Source organism: Apodemus sylvaticus, chromosome 8 (assembly GCF_947179515.1).
Source record: "Apodemus sylvaticus chromosome 8, mApoSyl1.1, whole genome shotgun sequence".
NCBI classification, from domain to species: Eukaryota; Metazoa; Chordata; class Mammalia; order Rodentia; family Muridae; genus Apodemus; species Apodemus sylvaticus.
This window is the reverse complement of record NC_067479.1, coordinates 52,177,107-52,203,101: the sequence shown is the minus strand read 5'-3', so window position 1 is coordinate 52,203,101 and position 25,995 is coordinate 52,177,107. Positions and strand designations below refer to the sequence as shown.

The 25,995-nt window shown below is 38.4% G+C and overlaps 2 protein-coding genes across 10 annotated transcripts in view; both read left to right on the top strand.

Annotated features, from left to right (window-relative positions):
- The window catches only part of Cpb2 (carboxypeptidase B2), a 46,833-nt gene extending 36,352 nt beyond the window's left edge, over window positions 1-10,481 (top strand). Inside the window, exons 9-11 of the mRNA XM_052190936.1 lie at window positions 2,583-2,785; window positions 5,535-5,622; window positions 10,297-10,481. Of these exons, the coding sequence (XP_052046896.1) occupies window positions 2,583-2,785; window positions 5,535-5,622; window positions 10,297-10,481 (476 nt within the window). The remainder of the gene's footprint in view (window positions 1-2,582; window positions 2,786-5,534; window positions 5,623-10,296) is intronic.
- Window positions 10,482-11,368: 887 nt separating this feature from the next.
- Zc3h13 (zinc finger CCCH-type containing 13) overlaps window positions 11,369-25,995 on the top strand; it is a 63,241-nt gene continuing 48,614 nt past the window's right edge. For 6 of the 9 annotated variants that reach the window (XM_052190930.1, XM_052190929.1, XM_052190926.1 and 3 more), the window contains exons 1-4: window positions 13,710-13,809; window positions 18,657-18,779; window positions 19,314-19,423; window positions 21,313-21,424. In XM_052190930.1, the coding sequence (XP_052046890.1) occupies window positions 13,774-13,809; window positions 18,657-18,779; window positions 19,314-19,423; window positions 21,313-21,424 (381 nt within the window). In that variant the 5' untranslated portion in view covers window positions 13,710-13,773. Of the gene's footprint in view, window positions 11,711-13,709; window positions 13,810-18,653; window positions 18,780-19,313; window positions 19,424-21,312; window positions 21,425-25,995 lie in introns of those variants that run through there. The other 3 variants (XM_052190928.1, XM_052190927.1, XM_052190933.1) reach the window with 3 other exon arrangements.

Below are 25,995 nucleotides of genomic sequence, written 5' to 3'. Positions count from 1 at the left end.
TAAGCATTTGTTTCATGTGGATCTTCATGCAAATGGTGAGAGGAGCCCTGGGATGTCAAAGAGACGAGAGGGAAGTCCTGGCTGAATTAGCAGATAATCTAATACAGACGTCCTAGGTAATTGTAGTGCTGTGACTGTTGGCTTGAGCCAGCAATCTTTTTTATTTTATTTTATTTTTTGGGTTTTTTGGATTTGTTTTTTTTTTCCAAGACAGGGTTCCTCTGTGTAGCCCTGGCTGTCCTGGATCTCACTCTGTAGACCAGGCTGGCCTCAAACTCAGAAATCCACCTGCCTCTGCCTCCCAGAGTGCTGGGATTACAGGCGTGCGCCACCACTACCCCAGCACTAGCAATCATTTTAATCTCTCCCTCCTGCTATTGGCTCATTTAAATAAGAAAACTGAACCAGTTGGTTTGTACTCATCCATTGATAGTCTTACACATGTAGACAATGTATCTCGATCATGTTTATCACCAGGATAACACCTCCAGCTTTCCTTCCCACTCTCCCCAAATTGCCCTAAGCATGTGCTTCTCTCGCTTTCTTTATCTCCTCCTCTTCCCCTCCCTCTCTCTTCTCTTTCTCTCCTCCCCACTTCTATAATTCACTGAGTCCAGTTAGTGTTGTCTGCATGAGGAGTAGAACCTACCAATGACCAAATCCACAAAGAAAATGACCACCTACCCCAGCAACTATCAGTCGCACATGGTTCCTCTGCTGGGAACTGGGGCCTGGAGAGCTCTGGCTGTACCCCCGCTGGAGTGTTTCACTGGTTTGGTCTTGTGCAGGTGTGTACAGCTAGCCATAGTTGCTGTGAGTCCCTGAGTGGGACAGCCAGGACATGTCCAGAAGACAGTGTTTCCAAGGCTCTCCTCACTGTCCTTTGGCTCTTCCCCTCTTCTGCCTCTTCCTGTCCCCTGCAGGAGTTAATACAGATGATCCACTTAAGGCTGAGGACTCAACAAGGAACAGGTTTTAAAGATCTCTTCTACTTTCTAAATTAAAAAAAAAAATCTTAGAATACCAAGAAACTCAGAGATCTTGCTTTAACAAGTCATGTTTATCATCAGGATAAGAAAGACTAGGGTAGAAGACACCTTTCATTTTCAATTGTATAGGCCAATGTTTATTTTTCTAGTGTTTGGAAACATTTTGTGTTCAAATGTTGCCATTCTTAACAAGTTCACTTTTCATGAATAATATAAGAGGTTAAGAAACAATAAAAAATTAAAAATGATAAAAACAGGCACAGTGAGAATTCATCATCCTTTGGTTTGAGTGAACTGAGGTCTCAGGGAGTATGAACTTGAATCATAGAAACAATCTACTCTGGGGAGGTAGATGTAAATTTACCCTTTCTTCCCATTACACCCAAATTTATAGTTCATAATGCTACAGTTAAGAAATAGCTATGGGCCAGTATACATCTGTAATTGCAGCACTCTGGGGCTGAGACAGGCAGATGAGAGGGTGTAAGATCAGACTGGGCTATACAGCATGACCCTGTAAGAAACTACAAACAAGCCCCTTAAATTATACAAGGAGTGTCAATCATCTGTCATATTGAAGATATGTATACAGTGCTTAGGTAAAATGTGGCTCTCTTATGTCAAAGGAGAAATGCTGAAAGGCAGGTGTATTAGTCAGAGTTCTCTAGAGAAACAAAACTGATAGAATGAAAAATTCATATACATACAAGTGTGCATATTCTATGTATAATTTACATACATTATATGCATCATATACATCTATATATACTACATATAAACCCTCTCCATTACATATACCATATAAATCATATATTCTATGTATACACAGTATACATCATTTATGTCATCTGCATCCACTACATCTTCTACATCTACAGCATATACATCATATACATACATATGCACATACACATATGTATATACACTCTACTTCAAATAATTGAGTTAAAGAAAATCCCTCACAGGTGTTTCGAATCCTTTGAGTTTTAGTTAATTCCAGATATTGTCTGTTCCAAGAATAGCCATCACATCAGGCTACCCTACCAAGAGATACATATTATGACCTCTCAAACTAAAGCTCACTCCTACCAAAGATCATAGCCACATTATATATCATTAAAACTCATGTTTCTAACTGTAAGATAGAGCTAGAGACTTACTGCCACAGTCTTTCTTGCTGTTGAGGGCTCTTATTCGTTTTGAGTAAATTATGTTGATTTTTAAACTGCTAAGACCAGAAATAAAATCATTTACAGTACCTAAGGAAATTCAGGGTTTATTTTTCCTTGTTTAGCCAAAAGTTTGGCAACAAGTCACATCTTAGACATTCCTGGTTGTGTTTTCAGGATCCAAGATAGCTGCCCCTAGGATGTAAGGAAGACCTTCCTAGGATGATCTTAGCTTGTTTGCTATAAATAATTGACTTCAAAAGAAACACAGACAACATTTACTAGACATAAAGAAATATGTTCTTTATAGAACCTCCCCTTATCCATCTTTCTGAATTTGCTGCACAATAGCTCTAAGGGAACTCACAAAGCACAGAGGGATACATATTTTATAATAATGTATTATACATTTACTTTACTACAGAGAAAGGTGCATCAAGTTTCTCCTGCTCTGAAACCTACTGTGGGCTTTATCCTGAGTCTGAGCCAGAGGTGAAGGCAGTGGCTGATTTTCTGAGAAGAAATATCAACCACATTAAAGCTTACATCAGTATGCACTCATACTCCCAACAAATACTGTTTCCCTATTCCTATAACAGAAGCAAAAGCAAGGACCATGAGGAACTGGTAAGTGACACTTATTATTTTCTTAGAAGCATTTTATAAATTAAACATTCTGTCCAAGAATTTAAAAAAAAGATAGGAGAGCATTTTTCTTTAAGGAACAACAGGTAGGTGTTTTTCTCTACACTCTAACTCTGCCAGGAATTGGCTTGGGTCAGAGGGCATTAAGAGGATTCTAACCACAGGGAATGGCTTCCCTATATTAGATAAACTATGCAGAAGCCAGGAGCGGGATGTTAGCTAACATGATCTGAGCAAGGACTGGGGACTGAGAATGATAGTGTTACACAGTGGTCACTGACTTTCTAGGACAGCTTGCCTCTGACTAACGCCTAGCCCCTCACTCCAGTGGGTGCCAGCAGTGGGGACTACGTATTCAGTGCCTCTTTAACTCCCAAGGGTTGGCGCTAGCAAAGAGTCATCAGTGTCTTCACTGAGACAAACCTGTTTGGATTGTCCTGGACAATACAGGACATTCAAAGAAGCCCTGCCCAGTCTGCTATCATTTCACTGATTTTTTTTTTTTGGTTCCAGATGCTCTATTTTGATTGACAGGTATAAAGGATGCAGTACTCTCAATGGGTTGTACCAGTGGTTTCTAACCCTCCTAAGGCTGTGACCCTTTAATACAGTTCCTCATGTTGTGGCGACCTCCCGCCAACCATAAAAGTATTTCATTACTTCATAAGTGTAATTCTGCTGCTTTTATGAATCATAATGTAAATATCTAATATGCAGGATATCTGATATGTGATCCCCACAAAGGGGTCATCACCCACAGGTTTAGAACTGCTGGATTATACTCAGAATTAGTTAAGCCCTTTCCCAGGTGCTTTGGAGACAGACAGTGGAAGCGCCCTGGCATCGGCAAGGGCTGCTGATCCCTGTTTAGTGGATTGTATGTACTGCTCAATATTTGTTCCCTGACTCTCTTAACAGAGAAAAGCATTGCCGCATTAGATAGGCTGGCAATTAATTATTCACAATAAATACATATTTTCTGAAAATAGCTTGTTTAAAATAAAAAAACACATTGACACGTATGCTTTTTAATTCTCAAAGGAAATGTTTTAAAGAGATGTTCATATTTACTAGTTTATTTAATAATACTGTGCATAGAAAAATAAAAGGATATTTATCATGATTTGGAAATAGAATTGATCTGATTTTACCTTATTTGGTGGTTGCTCTCAGGACAAGTACTTATTATGGGTAAAACTTTGTATCCTGTCCACATTCAAAGAAGCATTAGCTAATCCCTGCAATTTAGGATAATTTCATATGATTAGAGAGATGACACACAGTGGGTACCCCAGACAGATGTGTACTCATACATGATGCAGCCTCATTGCTACAGAAGCACAACAGAAGTCACTGCTGCCTGGAAAGCCAAGAAAGTAAGGGATAAAATGTATTGTTCAGCAAGGGGTAAGAATCATAGAAGTTTGTTGATGTAGAGGGGCAGACGCCATTGCAACCAGGCACAGAGAGGTTTCTATTGGTAAGGAAGGCCGTCCTGTGCAGTAGAGATGGTGTTTCCCACAGGAACATACTCAGGGGTCCTGGTGGGGACACATGGAAGTAGATGAGGTCAGCTTGGGAAGGTGTTTGAATGCCAATTCATATGCCAATTCATTGAATTGTTTTCCATTTTATTTTATGTGTATGGGTATTTTTGCCCGCATATGTGTCTGTGTATTACATTCATGTAATGCTTGGGGAGGCCAGAAAAAAGCATTTGGATCCTCTAGGACTGGAGTTACAGACAGCTGTGAGCCACCATGTGGGTCCTGGGTTGAACCTAGGTCCTCTGGAAGAGCAACGAGTGCTCGGAACTGCTGGTCTATTTCTCCAGGCTCCTCTTACCCACCACACTTTTTTTAAAACATTTATTCAGTGCGTGTGCACAAGTGTACATGCCATAGCATATGGAGATCAAAGGACAACTTCCAGGCATTGGTTCTTTTCTTCCACTATGTGGATCCCAGGTATTAAACACAGGTCATCAAGCTGTGTAGCAAACACCTTTACTTACCCATAGAACCATCCCCCTGGCTCCTAAAAACCAGCATTGTTTTGTACAAAAAAAAAAAATCCCACTGTCATAACATAATAGCCACAGATAACCTCAAACATCCTCAAGCAACTGATAGCGAGTACCAGAAAGCTAGCTACAATTTTAGAGAAGATAGGTTGTTAAGTGGGAACTTCAGAAAACATTTCTAAGAGTTGGGATCACCTCTAGTGGAATCAGCTCCGTATCACGAGTGCAGCTGTCATTTGATAAGTCTTTGATAGTTATTAGGCAAATATACAAGAACAAACAGCAGAGTTTGTAAGAAGTGAACTGTGTATACAGTGGGTGCATGTGTGCTCTCCAGAGAAGTGGAGTTTAAAGTACGGTGATAATTTTGTCTAGGAATGGAATAGTGCCCAGTGTTATAAATATCTAGCTCGTTTTACATAATAAATTAATTCCTGAAATGCCATGTGAGATTTCAAATGCAAATTGGTGAAAACATTCAAAGTATTGGCAGAGTTCAGTTTTTAAAGCCATTTGGTTGTGAATTCCGTAAACTGAAAAACTGTATTTTTTTTTAGTTAATATCTTTTAAATTTACTTTTTGGATAAATCCAGGCTTTCCACATACAGACTTGCAATCAATTAATATGCTTATGTTTGTTTAGAAAGTTCAAACTCCCCTGTTTTAAAGCTGAAAATTGACCAACATCTTTATCCTATTCCTTCTAGTCTCTAGTGGCCAGCGAAGCAGCTCGTGCAATTGAAAGTATTAATAAAAACACCAGGTACACACATGGCAGCGGCTCAGAAAGTTTATGTAAGTAATTCTGCAACAGTCACTTTTATTCTCCTGACATACTTGTCATCTTGAAGTCTACTGCCTCTGTCTGCTGAAGACCTCCATCTTCCTGGTAGGCCTAGCCCTGGAAGCTTCTGGCCTGTGTACAATCTAATCTAGATCTAGAATGTCTTCAGCTTCTAAGCTTTACTGCTGAATACGTTCACCCTTTCTGGTTCTTTTTGAGCTCTGGGTGGCTGGTTCAACTCAGCCATTCTGCCTCAAACTCCTCTCCCAGATGATTTGTTCAATATGGCTTTTCTCTTAGCCTCTGAATTACTCTGCTTGACCATTGAAAACTCTTCCAATCTTTTCTAATCTTCCGGCTCCTTCTCATTCTTTTGCTCATTCTGTCTTCACCCATGTTTAGCTTGCTATCTCTTCAATCTGTGTAAAACTCTCCCAGGAAAACTGCCTCCTTCTCCCTCTCTGCTGCTCCGCTCTCCCTCTCAACTCTACTGTTCTCCATGAACTCTACCGTATTCCTGAACTGTCCTCTCTTCTCCTGTACTGTCTTTCCCCGAAGTAGCTTCTCTTTCCTCTCGCTTCTTGTGAGAGTTGGGCAGATCCTATTCTGTCAAATCTTTCTCTGATTCATCACCTTGGCCCTCAATTAGATATCACTTTAAACATGAGTGCTTCCTTCTACAAATTAATATTACCTTCATTGTTTGGGATTAAAAGTGTGTGCTACTAAGCCTAGACTTAAACTTTTCTTTACTTGGAACTTGATCTCTACCAGGCTGTCTTGAACTCAGATCTCCTGAGATGAGAGTCAGGATTAGAGTCACATCTTTGGATGGGATCCCTTGCCAGAGCAGCCATGTTCTGAATTAAATGTGTTTCTGCCCTCCTCCTTTTTTCCTTTACTCCTTCTCTCTCTCCCTCCTATTCCATCCCTGCATTCTCTCTGCAGTGCTGGGGATGACATCCACGGCCTTCGGCAATGGTTCTTCAGGGAGCTTCAGTTTCCTCTTGGGAGTTTAGACCATTAGGCCCAGCAGTGGCATCTGTTTGGTCTCTTGTGTAGTTTTAGTCTTCCACACCACAGGGTCACGTGTGAAGTCAACACAATGATTCGAAACAGAAGCATAACTTAACCAGTGACGTGCAGAACAAAACAAAGTCCTGTTGACCGATAAATGCACTGGGCTGGGCATGAGTTAGAATCCCCAGGATCCCTGTTTAAAACCAGCAAACAAACAAATGAAAACAGATGTGGCCACATGCACCTGTAGCCCCGACACTATTCAGGGGCATGAGGGCAGGGGTGGGGCAGGAAGTTTGCTGGATGTTCTGGCTGCCAGCCTAGCTCCAGTGTCCTAAACAACCCAGTTTCAAATGAATAAGGTGACAAGTAATAGAACAGGCATCCAGTGTCCTCCTTTGGCCTCCATATACAGGTGTGTATGCACAATCAGATATAACACACACACACACACACACACACACTTGCAGCAACAAAAGAAGAAGCCAGGTGGTTCTGATGGTTAAGGTTAAGCCAGGTGGTTAAGAAATGAAGCTTATCTCTATAGAGTGGGAGTTATGTATTTAGCAAAAATACTAAGAAAAGAGGAAACGGAGATAAAAGGCCAAACATGCATATAAGGTGCCCATAGCTATCATGTGATATATAAATCTAGAAAATGCCATTTGCCTTGCATGCTTTTGAGTGACAGTCTGTTTCCTGATGCACAGTGAGAACTTGGTTGTGGCAAACTCACCAACTGTTTTTGATCTATTTCTACTGAGAGATGCTTACTGGGAAACTCCTGTGCAGGCTGGCCGACCCCGATTCTGTTCTTCTGAAGCCAAAGGGTGGGGCCAACACCTGAAACAATCCTTTGGGGAGATGAGAATAGATGTCACTTCAGATAGGGAAGCTGGTATCAGACCAAAGGAGGGATAACACCTCTGTCCAGTTTGGTCAACCAGAGAGTTTGGGGGTTACTTACGGGAATATGGGTGAGGGGCTACTTATAGTAGGAGAAATGACTCCAAGACGGGTGCATCACCAAGGCCCACCCCGGCATGGGTGATGGCTCAGGGAAGCTGGAACTGTTTCATCTGGGAGGAAATTGCTCCACAAAAATGGGATAAGAACAGAAACCAAGCCTGGAAACAAATGTCGGCAAACTACAGCTCATTGACCAAGCCCAGGTCCCTGCATATCTTCACAGCCTTTGAACCAAGAGTGGCTTTCCTAATTTTTTAAAAAGTTTGAAAAAAAAACCTATGAAAATAATTAATTTTGACACATCAAAATTATATGAAAATTCATATTTGTTTCCATGAATAGTTTTACTGGAACACAGCCCTGCTCATTAATTTGCATATTATCTGTGGCAGCTTTCATGACAGCCAAGATAATTGCAACAGGGACCAGATGGCTCACAAACATAAACTATTTCTTATCCTAATTTTTTCCCCAGGAAAAAAAAATAAAGCCTTGCCAATTTCTAATGCAAACAAATGTTTAAATGAAATGCAATTTCTCTCACTGATTTAAAGAAAATAAAAGGGACCTATAGGGTTGAGAATGATTGTAGCTGAGAGAAGCTACGTGGCTAAAGTGGTCTGGCAAGGTGCCTCTCTGTAAGTGGAATTCCTTGGAGAACTATTAAGTAGCTGCCAGATGATAGTGTAATATGATGAATAAAGGCATGAAAAAGATTTTGAGACACCATAGGGAAAGCCTGGGGTCTCAATAAGTATAATGGACCCAAGGCTATAACAACAGTTGCTTTGTTTTAATACCGATGTAAATAGCAAATGCTTTATTAGCAGCAAGTCTGAGCTCTCCTCCCTTTGTCTTCAATCCTTCCTGGAGTTGTCTGTCAGATTGGGCCACACACCTTTGGTGTTGCTGTCCCACGGCTGCCTTGTTGACATAGGCAGTTTCCACACACTCATTCACTTAGGGTGTGTGTGTGTGTGTGTGTGTGTGTGTACTCACAGGATAAAAGCTCAAACTATAAATGTTAGGTGTTTGTTGATCATAATTATCAGAAATATTTATGGATGACTGAATGCATCCACTATTGATGGATATTTTAAAAATATTAGAAATTGTGTATACCATCTATAATCCTAGCACTCAGGACATGGAAGCAGGAGGATCAAGAGTTCAGGGACACCCTGGGTTATATGGAGGGTTTGAAGCTAGCCCCGGCTATACTTGAGCTGTTAAATGTGTGTATGTGTATACATAGACACACAATACATACGTGACAACTACAAAAAAAATCCTAAAACATACTTAAGTCAAATAACAGAGAAGTCTACATGCTTTGGGTACTAGGAAAACACTATTAAATTTTTCCCAAATTGATTTGTGTAGTTGCTGCAATCCCGTGACACTTAACTAATTTCGAAGGAAGCCTACATGCTTTGTGATGAGTAAACAATAGTGAACATTCCATAAATTGATTTGTTTGATGCACTATTATGAACACTGAGATAATTTTCAAGTTTATTTGGAAGCATACATATGGTAGAAGAATTTGTGAAATGTTAAAAATAAGGCTAATAAGAGACATTTTACCCCACTGAGTTATCAAAGCATGTTATAAACCTAGGATAATTAGGATAGTATGGAGCTGAGCCTGAAAGAGGCAGATCATTAGATGGGAATAACAGACACAGAAAGATATTCAAATATATAAGGAGACATAGCACATCATGAAGAAGACATTTTAAACTATATTTAATTATCAGTCCTGGGAAAACTAACAGGCCACTAAGGATAAAAACAGAATTGAATTACTAATACATCTTTCACTAATAAATGCCAAATTGATCAAATATTAAAGCACAAAAATCCTGCCATAAGCTGAAAGTTTGAGTGAGGAAAAACTTCACAGTTTACACAGATTTAAGAACATTAATGCAGTTCTTATAAACAATATATGAAATTAACCATATAGAAAAATTATTAAGAAAATTGATAGAAAAATATAAAAATGAAAACATATGCAATTCATTGATAAAGAAATCTAAATCAAAGACAATTGCTTCTTCTTATTCTTATTATACCCAGAAAATTGCCAGGATCCAAGATTCTTGCAGAATCTTGGTGCAGAAGCTGCCAATGGGTGTGCTGACACTCTGCTGGGAGGCATAGGTTTCATTCTTTTTAATAGTACTTGGTGACAAGTTTGTAACTGTTAAAGGTACATCACTTTAGTCAAGTAATTCTAGAAAATATTCTGAAGTATTAAACACTGATTTATGAACAATGGCACTCATTCTAAAGAAACTAAGTTATTCATCAACAAAATCATTTGAATCAATCATATATAGTTTCACAATGCAATCCCTTAAAATGATTAAAAATTATGTATATTCAAACATAGTAATGATACACTTGGAAATGTTACAATGATTACTTCTAGAAATGTAACAAAATTAAGACAGAAAATGTGTGCACTGTAAAACGCACCAAAATATTATTGGCAATTATCATTCCCTGAGCAGAGACTATTGTTGAGTTCTGGGCAATAGTTGTTTTCTATCTTAACATGGCTTCTTTTTGATGACTGCAACTTTCAGGTAAGAAATTAAGGTAACAACCAGAGGAAAACTATTCTCATTTCTACAAAAAATAAAATATTAATAATAAATATATTTTGAAATAATCTCTGTCTCTTTTAGATCTAGCTCCTGGAGGTTCTGATGATTGGATCTATGATTTGGGCATCAAATATTCGTTTACGATTGAACTTCGAGATACAGGCAGATATGGATTCTTGTTGCCTGAGAGATACATCAAACCCACTTGTGCAGAAGCTTTGGCCGCAGTCTCTAAAATAGCTTGGCATGTCATCAGGAACAGTTAATGCCCTTACCTCTGTTTTCATTTTTATTTTATTGATTTCAGCAACACTAAATTGTTGCACTAGCTTCTAAGTTTAATCAGTTTCCTTGGTTTTGCTGAAGAATAAAAAGCAAACTACTTTGAGCTTAAGAGTGACAATGACCCCTATGCATTTTAACATTATTATTATTATTTTATTCTAAGAGGTTAGCTACTGCTCCCATCGCCCCTTAATTTATGATGAACAGCGAGCTATCTTAATGCAGTTTTAAGATGTATTGTGTGTGTGGTGGGGCGTGGAGGCATGAGTTTAAGCACCGGGTTTATGCTGGACCTCATCAGAGGCCAGATGAAAGCGGGAACCGCTGCTGCTGAAGGTTACAGAAGGTAGTTATCAGTCACGTGGGTGCTGGGAACCAAATCTGGTCTGAAAGAGCAGCAACCGCTCTTAACGGCTGGAGCCATCTCTCCAGCTCCTCTTAAGCAACGTTTACACTAAATTTACGGAGATCATTGGGCCCAAGCAGTAAAAAGCAAAGGCATTCTGAAGCATCGCAAGGACTTCTGCTCGTGTTCTTGAAAACACAGTCCGTGCACAACTTTTGCTCCCGCGACAGGGCCATGTAGGGGATGGGCGATTGTCAAATTCTGCAGCTTAGAAACACTCCAGGTAGTGGTTACTGCCATAACACAGTAGCACTTTATGCAATGGAAAACAGTTAAAACGAGAAACTCAGTCGATTGAGAATCTCAGTTCTCCCACACTGACTCCCTGTTTCCCCAGACCTCAGTAAACAGAAGACATCAGGAATACACTTCACACGGCCCTCGTGACGCAGGCGGGGGGCGGGGGACCGTAGTCCGAGAGGGGCGGGGCCTACTCTCTGACGACTAATCTGGCGGCCGGAAGCTGCCGGGCCTGCGGAGGAGTAGGGCAAATTTGGGACTTCCGTCGGCTTTTAGATGCTGCCTCTGTAGCGGCCTGGTAGAGTTGCGGTTTTAGCGCGCTGCCTTGCAGCGGCCTCTGTGCGTCTCATCTCGTGTCCCAAGCTCTCTGGAGCTTGGCGAATATCCGAGCGGCCCCGCTGCTCCTTGTTTCCGGCGTCGGCCGGCTTGAGGAGGGCCGGCCCCTGGGAGCCGCGCGTGCACGTCCTCTTCGTCGTCCTCCCGGGGCCCGGCGCGGGGACAGCCGGAGCTGAGGTGTCAGGGACGTCCTGAAGACTGCGCCTACTAAGGGTGCTTGGAAAGGAGGTAAGCGTTCGGGGAGCTGATGGGAAGAGGTGTCGGACCGGGCTCAGGTGGGAGTCCTGCGCTGTGGCCTCCATCGTCTCTCGGCTTCCTTGGCGATTCTGAACGCTGTTTGAGCATCCCGCTCTTAACTCTGCAGTGGTTCTCGGTGTTAGATCTGTCTGTTGCTCTAGTTGTGATTCTGGAGTTTGTGTTAGGAAGCAGGCGGACTCGGATACCCTGGTGTGGTGGTCGCATTTGTGTGTGGTGAAAGGGTGCAGCAGTGTGCTCTTGGATTTAGAGTTACCTTCTTCATGTATTCCAGATCTATTGAAGAAAGGAGATCCTACTTTTGATTGTTCCTGGTCTTGCTTATTTCCCGGCTGTAGTAAATACTATTGGGAGTGTAGGAGTACTATTTTATCTTTATACTCCCAGGCAACGGGAAGGTGGAACTGACAGTATCACTTTCTAAGCAGGTTAACATTTATGTGGCTGGAAAAGTATTCAGAGTTGAAAATACTTGGAGTATATTGGTAGGATCTTGTTTGCGAAAGGCAGTATCTTAAAGTTAGTTTTATTAGGAGTCTTCAGATAATTTGAACTTTTAGAGTTATGGGCGTGCACAGTCTCTGCTGGTTTGTGAATTTTTAAAGAAGTAATTTGAAAAGGTTGGAACTTTAAGTTTGGCATTTAAGGATTTAAAAGTCTGTGATATGTTTGCTTAGTTAGTCCAGATGACTATGCGGTTCTGCCTATATGTTTAGTTTTGCAGTGTAATATTTAACATTACTAGCTTTAGAAACTAAACAACAATATTTTACAACACGTATAAATTTTCAAATAACTTTCAACTTCTTAATTAGATTATATCAGATGACAGTTTTATCTGGGGACTTAGCAAGTTGATGTAGGCATGTCACAATTTGTATGCAAACGGTTATGCCCTGAAACTTGAGTTTCAGTGTGAGCATCTGATAGAACGTAGTTGATACCCACCTATAGTGGGTGGCTCAGATACCCAAATATGCAGAAACTCAAATCCCTTCTAGAAAATGATGTAGTCTTTGAGCATGCCCATCTTACATGCCTTCAATCATCTCTGTACTTCTAACACATAATATGATGTAAATCCTACGTAAGTACTTTTATACTAAATTGTTTAGAAATAATGTAAATAAGGTTTGTACACATTCAGTGTAGCTTTGGCTTTTGGGTTTTTTGTTTTGTTTTGTGTTGTTTTATTTTTCCTGGATATTTTCAGTCCAGGGATACAGCTTCTTTATTTGCTTTCTTTACTGGTTCTTTGGAGTGAACACTAACCTCTATTTTGAGTATATTCTTTGTTCTCGGAAGGCCATACCACCCTGAACATACCTGATCTCAGAAGCTCATCGGGATTAGGCCTGATTATTAATATCTAGATTGGAGATGTACATACTTACCTCAGTTTAATGTCTGTAATATAAATATAAAATACTAAAGCACAGTATAACTTACATATCAATACATTTTATTAAGTCATTAGTGTTAGTTTATATTGTATTAAGCATATATTTTGAATTTATCATTGGTCATTTTCTCAAGATATCATAAATATGTATTATATGTATATATTACAAATTATATAACATATATTTAATTTAGCAGGATTTGAAACCAAAATATACCTGGTTTTAAACATTTAGGGTAAGGTAATTCACAATTAGTATATTTTTTATTAATAAAAATTTAATAGGCCTCGAAAGTAATTACTTAACTCAAGAAGAGCCACCTCTGTCATGCTCCTTTCTCTGTCAGGTTTATGGTGTGGAACTCAGAGTATATTGTTCCCTGAAGAAGGGGAACAGTTCTTATATTTGAGATACATTTTCTCTTAATAGGCAGTGCCCCTGAATTTGAATTGTTTCCTTTTTTTTTTTAATTGAAAAGAGATGATGAAATTTCCAAGTATTTATTGCACTCCAAAAGAGAATAGATAAAGGAAAACAACTGCATAGTCATTTGGTTTTGATAATTCCAGTATTTGAGAAAGATGGATGAAATTGGTGGCGATAACCTTAACCAAAGAATAATTTGAATACCAAATGGAGGAACATCTTCAGGCAAGAGTCAGTTTACTAGTAAGTGGTTGGTTTACAATCTCTGGTTGGAAAGACATTGGCATCTACAATTCTGGTTCTTTGTGTCTGATATTTCTCTTCCACTTTGAAATACTCATATCTGTCTCATTAATGCTTTTTGTCCTTTAATCGAATCTAAACTCTACTCTTTTGTAGTATTCATCTTACTTTGTAAACCCAGCATTTAGGATGGAAATTTATGAGTTTTCAAAACATCAGTTGATTACATGATTTTGAGTGACAGGGTTTAATATATGAAATATATTTGATGTATTGCAGATTATATATTTATTTTCTGACAAATGAGATTTTAAATTATTTTATCTTCTGTGCAAACAGAAAGCATTTATTCATGCAAAGTTATAACTGTGTGATTACTAATGTTGAGGATAATGTCATATTGTGGATTGCTAGTAGAAGTTCTTAGGCTGACAATGTACTAATCAACTGTATTACTGTAATGAAATTCCTTATACAGTATACATAGGAAGAAAAGAAAGCTTATTTTGACTTATGGCTGTAGAGATTTATATCCAAGATTGGATCCATTGCTTTGGGTTCTTGGGTGGGTAGTACAAGCCACAAAGTGGAGTTAGAGGGAGAGATGAGCAGATTAGTTTTATATCCCCCTTTGAAAGCATCCCTTTGCCTCATGCAAGGATTTCCTCTTATGCTTTACCTCTTAAAAGGTCCATAGCACCTCCTGTTACCACCACCCTGAGGACCATGGCTTTACTGACAGTCTTTGCAGGGGAAGAGGCATTCATCTAAACCTTAGCAAATGATCAGAGGTGTTCATTCCAGAACCATTGTCAGAATCTAAGAGGCCGAAGCAGGAAGATTCATTCTAGATAGATATCTTTAATTCTTAATTTTACCTTTTGTGCCTCATGTTATAGTTCTCTCTCTAATCTAGACCTGTTACCAAAATACAGTGTAATTGTAGGACAAAATCCAGCACTGTGGGATTCTAAGGCAAAAGGATACATCTTTTATTTCATTGTATTTCCCCCTTAATTTGAAAGGCTGCGTAGTAGTTGGGAAATCACCCTGTAGGTGAGCTTTTTTTATTATTATTAGAATTGTTTATTTTATTTTTGTTTTATGTATTTGACTGTTTTGTCTGATGTGTGCAGCACATGTGTGCCTGGTGCCTGAGGAGGCCAGTGAGGGCGCTGGGTCCCCTGGAACTGGAGTTATGGATGGTTGTGAGCTACCATGTGGGTGCTGGGAGTTGAACAATGGTCTTCTGCAAGAGTAACAAGGGCTTTTAACTGCTGAGCCAACTCTGCAGCCCCCTGTAGGTGAATCTTGAGTCATTCTTCATGCCATCTGTAAAAGTAGTGTTTGTATGCGAAGTAGCTTTTCACCAGTAAGAGTACAAGACCGGGTGTGGCTTATAAGTTGCTTGGTGTAACAGTCCAATGGGCTCTGGGCATCCAGGATCAGAGAGAAACTGAAGCCATGCACTGCAGCAGTAGGTCAGGGAGGAGAGCAGTGATGTCGAAATGGAATGGCAGCGGTAAAGATGCAGGAGAGCACGGCAAACTGGAGTGGCTCCTTTAGAAGACCGAGAAAGAAGATGGCAGATGATAGTACTTCAGCTACAGGAATAAATAGTATTTTAATCAGGATTCTCTAGAGTAGTGCTTCTCAACCTTCCTAATGCTGTGACCTTTTAATAAAGTGACCACCCAGTCATAAAATTATTTTGTTGCTACTTCATAACTATAATTTTGCTACCATTATGAATTATAGTGTATATATCTGATATGCTGACTATCTGATATGCAGTTCCTCTTGGAGTTGAGAAGTACTGCTATAGAGGAACATTGGATAGAATTTAGCTTGTCCAACAATGACTGTCCAATGGAAAGTTCAAGAATTCAGTGGTCGTTCAATGCACAAGGCTACATATCTCAGCTGGTCTTCAGTATACATCAGAATCCTGAGGAAGTAGGATCTATTACCAGAGAAGCAAGAATGAGAACAGTCCGGCAAAGAACAAACACTTCCCTTTTTGTCCTTTATAAGCTTCCACAAGAAGGTGTGGTCCAGACTTAAGGTAGATCTTCCTACCTCAAAGCATTTGTATTTAGGATAGGCCTTCCCACTTTATAAAATTAAATCAAGGAAAATTTCGCACTGGTGTACCCAGCCCCTTGAGTTTTACTTAATTCCAGATATAGTCAAGTTGACAAACAAAAACAGCATCACAAGTAGCTTTTTGCACTGGTGGAATTTGTTGGTCACATTGAGGATAGGAATACTGGGAGGCAGAACTAACCTATTTTCACTGGTAGTAAGTAATTGTGGAGGGGAAAATGTAAAGTTAAAGTTTGTTTTCTGGAGGCAGTATTGTAAGATGAGACCATCTGCTTATGAGGAAAAAGACTTACCTTTTTTAGGTTCTGAATAGCTAGTTCATAGGGGAACTTAGAATCTAGATTGTTCAGTTTTAGTAGTTTTGTTAGATGTTTGAGGATCATGATGTGTACTTATATACTGATTGATATATTTTAGTGGAACTTTAAGATACATTTTTATCTTCAAACTTTTCCAGTTTGAGAGTGTTTGTGCAGTTTTTTTCTTGTTTTTTTTTTTTTGTTGTTTGTTTGTTTGATTTTTCAAGACAAGGTCTCTATAGATCTGACTGTTCTAGATCTCACTCTGTAGACCAGTCTAGCCTTAGATCTGCTGGCCTTTCCTTCCCAAGTGCTAGGAATAAAGGTGTGCACCACCAGGCTCAGCTAACATATATTTACTTCTTACTGCCTTCTATATAGATAGAAATTGTCCATTTCTAGGTGTTTTTCTCAGTTAATCAAAGCTTTTGTTTTCTAGGTCTTTTTCTGTACCACTTCTCTAAGTTTTCAGTTCTTTCATGCTCTGTTCAATAATCAACTAGATATGTGAGCTGCTGTGTCTTTCTCTGCACATTTATATTTGGGCTGAGGATGAGTTTGAGAGAAATTAAAGACATATATTATACTGATGTTAATTTATATTTGGCTCAATAGAATGGCTTATACAACTGATTTTGTTCATGTATGTGACATTCTATACTGTTTAAAGTATCTAATTATTTCAGAGTTATTTCCCAACGTCTATTGTATTCAAAGAATGGTACATTTTATGTTAAAGAGTTAGTAATATATAAACTTCCCAGTTAATACCACCTTTATTTGCCATCTTTTTCACTTGTCAAACCTTTTTCTAACTTTTGAATATATCAGAATGTGACCTAAATGACATAATTAAGTGAAATATTTTTATAATCACTATTGAATTTTTAGCTTTACTTTTATATCCAGGATATTTTGTCTCTTTTCTTTTCATCATTGTTGTTTTCAAAGCAGGGTTATACTATTAATCCCAGGCTGACCTTGAGCTCACTGTGTAATCCATTGGCATCAACTTACAGTCCTCTTGCCTTAGTCTTCTGAGTGCTAGGTTTATAGGCATGCCCCACCACACACTCAGCTGAAGCACTCATGTGATTTCCTGTCTAGTAATCTATATTTATTTTGAAATCATATTAAAGATCGTTTGTGATCTTTATAAAGACTGGTTCTGATGCTAAGGAGTGTAGCTTAGCGGAGAATGTAGGGAAGTCCTGTGTTCAATGCCTGGTATTGCATACAGATTCAGGCATGGATTCCTGGAATTGCAGAGATCAATGTTGGCAGAATGATAAAAAGTTCAAGATCATCCTCTGCTCTATATTGAATTTGAGGCCAAAGTGGGCTACATGAGATCTTGACTCACACACAGGCACATATGCACACACGATTAGTTGTGTGCCAAATAGAACTTACCTTTAAAACAAAAAAACTGCCAGGGCTCTTTCTAATCACTTGACAATTAGGTGATATAAAGTGTCATGTGGTTAGCTTTGGTTCACAGGAGTTTTCCCTTAAGTAAATCAGTACCAGTTTTTTCTTGGTCTGGAATTTGTTTTCTAACATGTGCTGTCACCTGAATTTTCACTTTCAATTAAATAATTGGATTAGTTTTCTGATTATAGTTCTAGTTTTTTAATGCTTGTTTAGCATTTATATACTGTTGCCATTTGATATTTTTTCATTACCTTTAGCACCTTGACTTTCATCAGCATGTGTTAGATTATAAATACCTTGGATAGTTTTGGTTTCAGTATTACTGAAAAATTAATATTTTTAATCAGATTGCCTTTCTGTGACGTCTGTAGCAAGGAATTTTTAAGTAATGTCCACTTTTCTTCTGTACTGCTTTTTGTTGTTGTTCTTTCCCCTTTGATTTTCTTCCAGACATGATTAGGCTAAGAACTAGAGATCCTTCTGCCTCAGCTCCCTGAGGACAGGGATTACTCACATGTGGCAGCAACATGGACCTAGACAATCCCATCCTCATTTAAAACGGTACTTCTGTAGCAACTTAAACAGTTAGTGAGAGCTGGCTCTCCTTTCACTTAGGATTTCTCCTGGCTATTTCCCCATGTTCTTTGACTTACATATCTTTTTTAGTTAGCCAGTTGTTAGGCAAGCAGTGTTCCCCTAAAGAACAGGCCTACTTAATTTTACAACATTTTTTTTTTTAACATTTTTTAAATGTTTAAGTAGCATTTGAAGTTGAATGTCCAGTTAAGGGGAGGTACAGGTCAACCAGCAGGTTAGAAGGCAGGCCATCTTTGTTTATTGGCGTCTTCTTTCAATATCTTTCTGTCCCACACCCACTTCTGCTCCAAGGGAAAAATAATCTCCATTTTTAAGTTTTACTTATAACTTTGTCTATTTGAAGTTTTAGGCTCAGGTGTGTAAAATTGAAAGATTTTACAGTTTTAACTCTCTCTTTTTTGGTTAAAGTAGTTCAAAATGTCAAAAATTAGGAGAAAGGTCACAGTGGAAAACACCAAGACCATATCTGAGAGTACATCCCGAAGACCTAGTGTATTTGAGAGGCTTGGACCCAGCACTGGGAGCACAACAGAGGTGAGTTGTTGCTACTGTGGTTTCAGAGCGCTTAATGGGAGGGAACTAAGAGTGTGGCTTAGTGGCAGAGCCCTTACCTAGCATATGAAGAGGCTCTAGCCTTGATCCTGTATACTGGAGGAAACATTTAAAACACTATTATTGAAGTACTGATTGCCATTATAAAGGAAAATGTGTTTTGACATGGGTTTGGTTTAGCAAATTTTATTTTATAAAAAGAAATAAAAGGAGGGATTAAGGTTTGCAAAGTTCTTATATAATATTTTTGTATGTTCAGTGTATACAGTGTATTTTGATAATATTAATACCCCATTTAAGGAACTACTCTCCACCTAAACACACACACACACACATACACACGCATGCATGCGCGCGTGTGCGCATACGCACCTTCCTGTGGTTTCTCATTCCCTTATGGTATTATTATTATTTTGGAGTAGTATATGCTTAGCTGGCATTTGGGTGGCTCTGATTTGATTTCGCCCTGGTACCATCTTTTCTTTAGACATTTACATAGTAATATTTGCCTCGTAGACACAGTGCCGTAACTGGCTGAAGACTGGCAGCTGCCTCTATGGAAACACATGTAGGTTCATACATGGCCCTTCACCTCGTGGGAAAGGTTACAGCAGCAATTACAGAAGGTAAACTCAGATATTTTCTATAGTATTAAAAACCAACTTTTACAATTTAGTCTAAAAATATGAAATAAAACCATGTATTTGGTCAGATTTTCTATTTTGTGATAGTCTTCTATCAGTCATAGATTAGTAAGATCTTTTGATTGTTACTGTTAAAATTAATAAAACTTTAGCTTTAAAGTATATGTGTTTACATGCTTTGGTAGTAGATCCATTTTTCAGTGTGTATATTCAAATCAATGAACACCTATGGAGAGACTGAGTCTGGGAAGAACAGGCCCTAAAAAGCCCCCTACCTGACACAGCCCCAGTTGTGTATTAAATTGCTGCTTAGGTAGAACTCAAGAGGTATGAGAATTTACTTTTAGTAAATGTTAAGGCTATTTGCTCTTAACACAATAAAATTTAAATAAGATTTCATTGTAATTTTCTATAGACATTTTAAATTCATATCTTATACAAGCCTTGTTATAAAATCTACTTGCTAAACCTCTTAGGGCACCGTGTTAATATAAATGTATTTTGGGCCAGGAGTGATAGGCCAGTGGTTAAGATCCTTGACTGCTTTTCCAGAAGACCTGGGTAGTTCCCAGCACCCACATGGTAGCTGACAGTCACCCGTAATCCTGGGGAATCCGTCATTTTCTGACTTCAGGCACTAGTCAAGTACACGATGCACAGTCATACAGAAAAATACCCATACACATAAAGCAAACAAACAAATACTTTTAAAAACTCTAAGTTGTGTTTATATGTGAGTAAACATTTCTTCTGCAGAACATCATTTTGCCTTTGATAGAAACTTGGCTAAACTTAATTTGCACAATCAAGACCTTTTTAGTATTCCCTTTGTCTCCTTTTGATTATTTTGTAATACTTTTTAAAGTTAACATACATAATGTTTCTTACAGAAATAATTTAATTGCTAAACAAAGAATTTAGCCCTGAAATTGTGTGTGCTGATTGCTTTGTCTATATCAGTAGTCGGAAAACTGAATATGAAAGTTAGTGATTGGAAATTTGTGTGTGTGTGTGTGTGTGTGTGTGTGTGTGTGTGTTCACTCATGCGGGCACTCTACATTTGAATGTGAAAGCCAGAGGACAGCTTTTGGGAGTCTGTTCTTTCCTTCAGGTATGAATGACAATCACTTTTACCCACTGAGCCATCTTGTTAGCTGCTGGCTATCATTTTTAAGATGCATGAAGTAATTTTTAGTTGGTAGTGTGTCCAACTACATACACGTCTGTGGATGGGAATACTATTATTGCTGAAATAATTTTGCTACTTTATAACTTAACCTTTCTCTTATTATCTTTCATCTACAATATATCTGCTATATTTAGGTGGTAAACAGGAGGTAACTCAAGCTGTTATTTACATACTCATTTTCTTTAGTACATACATTTTTTTTTTCATATTTTATCTTCAGATACACACTAGAAGACTACATTGGATCCTCCCATTACAGATCCTTGTGAGCCACTACGTGGTTGCTGGGAATTGAACTCAGGACCTCTGGAAGAGCAGTTAGTGCTCTTAGTTGCTGAGCCATCTCTCCAGCCCCTACAGTACTTATCACACAATGGAAGTTAACATACATCTTGATTGGTATTAGGAAAAACTTGTAAATATTTCTCATTTTAAAATATTACTGTTTAATAAGCTGAAACATTTTTCAGAAGTTTAGGCACCAAAGACAGAAAAATTATATTATTTATATAATTTTATTTATATTTTATATAAATTTATATATTATTTATATATAAAAATTATATTACTTATATCTTTATAAAGGTATTTATATTATTCTTATAAAACATGATATAAGATAAAAATATATAAATATATGTAATATAAATATAGATTATTGTTGTTTTGTTTTGTATCAAAGGTCACCAGAAAGACCTACAGGTGATCTCAGAGAACGAATGAAGAATAAGCGTCAGGATGTGGATTCTGAATCCCAGAAACGGAACGCAGAGGAGTCTTCCTCACCTGTTAGGGTAGGTATAAAATGTATAAAACCCACTTAAGTTTCAGTAGTCACTTATTTCATAAACTCCATTTTAAATATTAAGTTGTATGATTACTATGTGGTAAATCTATAATTAGACATGATGATATCCTGTGTGAGTAAGTAATATAAGGGGCAGGGATTCCATGAGAAACTGTTCTTCTATGCATTTAAAATGACCATCAGAGCTTAGGCTGAACTTAAAAGGTTTCGTATGTTCCTGGAACTAATGAGTATCCAAATATATGCTACAGTTGTGAAGCTATCCCTCTGGTCAGTTTTCAACCCTCTGTAAAGAAACTCCATCTCTTCTATCAATCACTCCTGTTGCCCCACTGACTACAAACCTAGGCAGTCATGAAATCACTTCTTGTTTTATAAATTGTCCACTCTTTAAATGGATCCTATAAGGTGTTGCTTCTTGTAAGTAGCTTCCTTAGTTTTTGATATTTATGGAAGATTGTTCTTTTGTCTTCTTTTTCCAAAGAATATTCCATTAGCATTCTGTATTTGCTCTTTTTCACTTATCATTAATGGATATTTGGGTTCTTCCCACTTTTCCCCCATAATGTGAGTGAGAAGATTCATATACAAGTTTTTGGTTAGCATGAGTTCATTTTTCTTGGTTTTATCCCGGGGAAACAGAGTCTCTAAATACACGGTCTATTGGTTTCTTTTCTGTTGCTGTGACAAAATACCTGTCAGGAGCGGTTTATTTTGGCTTAGAGTTTAAGGGTACGATGTGCATCGTGGCAGGGGTGTGTTGGAGGCAGGAGCACAGTTGGTCGTTTGCACTCACAGATAGCAGGCTGGCAACATCAGGCTGGGTTCAGTTCCCTTTCTTCTTGGTATTCGGTTCAGGACTCTCATTCATTGGATGGACTTTCCCACTTCAACCAACCTGCTCAGAAAGTCCAGAGTTGTGTCTCCTGGTTATTCTAGATCTTGTCACACTGAGGGTCAGTGCTAGAGCAGTGTTCTCAACCTTCCTAATGATGTGTCCTTTAGTACAGTTCCTCATGTTGTGGTGACTCCAACCATAAAATTATTTTGTTGCTACTTATAACTATAATTTTGCTACTGTTGAATTGTAATATAAATATCTGATATGCAGGATATCTGATATGTAACCCCTGTGAAAGGGTGGTTCGACCCTCAAAGGGGCTGTGCTCCATAGGTAAAGACTGCCATTTAGAGATTGCATTGCTTTTACTTCTTGTCAGTGAGATGTGAAAGTTCTAGTTCTACATTTTCCCCTCAGTTCCTAATTGTAGTTTTGCTTTGTTATAGCCAAGGATGATAAGCGTCAGACATGTGCTCACTAGTTCTTGATACATTTTTGGAGAAATTCTGCCTAGTTTTTAAAATTGAGTTCTTTATATTTTGAGTATAGGTAAAATATACTTTTAGAAGGTTTTAAGTGTTCTTCTTTTTTTTTTTTTTCTTTTTGGTTTTGTGGTTTTGTGGTTTTTTGGTTTTTTTGATTTGGTTTTTTTGAGACAGGGTTTCTCTGTATAGCCCTGGCTGTCCTGGAACTCACTCTGTAGACCAGGCTGGCCTCAAACTCAGAAATCCGCCTGCATCTGCCTCCCAGAGTGCTGGGATTACAGACGTGCGCCACCACCGCCCGACCCTTTTTTTTTTTTTTTAAGGTTAGTAGTAATATGAAATAATTGCGTATTTATATACCATCAGACATCCAGTATAAGTGATTTTACTTTACTAATGCTTAATACAAATATAAGTAATTTCCTTATAAGTTAAAAATAGCAAAAAATTAGATTTCTGTTTTAAAATTTTGGGTTTTTAAACTATTTTTATTTTAAAAAACTTAAAACTTAAGAAAAGTTATCAGTATTAGCATATAATTTCTATTTGCTTTCATTTTTAAGGTATCTAAAGCAATTTTCTACCATTTTGTGCATTGTTGTTACATTTTTAAAATTTTTTCCAAGTTGAGGGCAGTGTCTTACCATGTCTCTTGACCTGTCTTGACACAGCAGGCTGTGAGGCTCAGGCCGGCTTCTGCCTCTGTCTCTCAGGCCGGCTTCTGCCTCTGTCTCTCCTGAAGCTGGTACTGCGTAGGCTCTCGGTACCAGACATGCTCTCACTGCAGTGTGAGCTCTCTCACTAGCATGCTGGGGTTCTTCCTCTGTCCCTCTCCACTATATTACGCTTGTTAAAGTTGTCTGAGCATTTCACACGTGTGTGTGATAATGTTTCAATCAGATCCCCTCCACCAGCTCCTCTCCTTTACCCAGCCTTCCACTTAACCTACCTTTCCCAACCTCATGTGCTCTTTTTCTAACTCCACTAGCATGTGTATACCCTATGTTGAGACAGGGCATATCACATATCACTGAACCCAAAGCTCACCGTTTGGCTAGCCATTGCGGGTCCCCTCCCACCCTCCCCCCACCACAGGTAAATCCCTGTCTTCCCAGTACTGCATTACAGATGTGTTCCACTATCCAGTATTTATGTGGGAGATGGAGATCAGACCTCATATCCTTATGCTTGGTCCCCAAGCATTGTGCTAAGCCATCTCCCTAGCCCCCTGTCTTTACACTCTTGGTCCTGGTCTTTAAAACTCAAAATATTTTGATTTTTATGAAATTCAGCTTGTTTCTTTATTAAATTTTATAGTTGCTTACTCTTTAGGTGTTATTTGAGAAACTTTTATGATACAAGGTCATAAGGATTTATGACTTATATATTTCATATAAAATATAAATAATATCAAGAGTAACATGTCCTAAAAATATTAAAGAAATGAGCTCTGAACCTCTCCTCTCCCCCCACGCATCTGTGTGTCTGTGTATGTGTATGCATATGCATATCTGATTCCTTAAAACTTAACTCTTGTGTGATCACATGACAGGCTGTATATTGACTACATGAACTATAATTAGTTAATGTAAAGGACAGACACAAGGATTTAAAATTCAAACACAGTACCTCTAGGTATTAACTAAACTCTTCTGTCAGTTTCCTCCTCTATAAATTGGGAACTGGCTTTGTTGGTATGTTATGATGAAGGGGTAGGATTGGCCATTCTATGCTACTTAATAAATGGCATATAGTGGTATTAAAATAACTCTTCTGTTCTCCAATTTAAATAGACATTAGTCTTTTAACAGAAATTGGATATGAGCATGAATTTATATTATTAATGAATATTTAAGCATATATATTATTATAAAGGCTTATATGTTCAGATCACATTAGTAGATGGCAAAGTTGGCTATTAAGAAATTTAAAGTGTGTTGTTGGAGAGAGGCCTCAGCAGTTAAGAGCAGCTGGCTGCTTTTCCAGAGGACCTGAGTACAGTCTCCAGCAACCACATGGTTGGTTACAATTGTCTGTAACTCCAGGCCTAAGGGATTCGATGCCCTCTTCTGGCCTGCAAAGGCACCAGAAACACATCCATCCAGGCAAAACAATTATTCATGTAAAATGAGTAAACCTTAAAAGAAAAACAAGTAAAGTTTGTTTTTGAGGACATCCTCAAAGGCACTGAGCTTCATATTTACCTAAGGATGAATTAAGTGTTTCAGGAGTGGAAAGGTATGAGGAAATTTAGTGTTTAAGTAAACAGGAACTTTAATTTGGTAGCATTTTGGGTTTATGAGTATTAGGGTGTGATGAACAGATTCTCCCTCTGGTGTGTTCAGCAGCATGTGATGCTTTTCTTCATGTAGTGACTTCCTGTTGGAGGGGATCAAATTGGTTTTAGGGTATGGATAGCACAGGCCAAGCTAAGATAGGCATGTGATTTTTTTCAGAGTTAACAGATTTACTTCTTTGTCACTGATATTTACTCCAGTATGTCTAAATTATAAGGTTGCTGGATTATCTTTGATTTTATGGGGAGACAGCTTCATAAATAAAAATTGTAATTCCATAATCAGAGATGTAAGCAAAGTGCATAATGGACAAAGTAAACAACTCCCTGCAAAACCAGAAAACATTGCACAGGGAAGGATAGGTTTGTTGGTGAGAAGACAAAAAGAGAGGGAAAAATAATATGGTTAGCTATGAAGAATTTAAAGGATGAATGTGCTTGAAGAACTTGATACTGTGTGCTTGTATCCTGCTGTAGCATCTAAGCATAGGGTAAGGTCTGAATAGGTACTGTTCAGTTCACTTAAGCAAAGGAAGAGTACTGATGTGCTGACTCAGGCCTTGGTGGCTTGTCTCAATTGAAATGTGCTGTAAGTATCACATATGTACTGAGATTCAGACACAGAATGAAAGTAAATGAAGGTCAGTTTCCCCCGGTTTCACAGTGAGATGACAGATGTGGATGTACTGACATAAATATAATGTATAAAACATATCCTGTTACCTGCTTTAGTTTTCTTTCTGATGTGGCAGTGAAGAAGTGTAAGGTTGCCAGTGTCCTTGCAATTGTCCATTAGAGAGGCAGCCTTCTGAATCTGAACTCAACGTGACACAGTTGACCTAGGTCAGTGCGGGCCTTAGTCAAGCTTGAGAAAGGACTTACACTCTAATGCATCTACGGAACCTTTCAAATATAGTAATTCAAGTTTGTTTTAT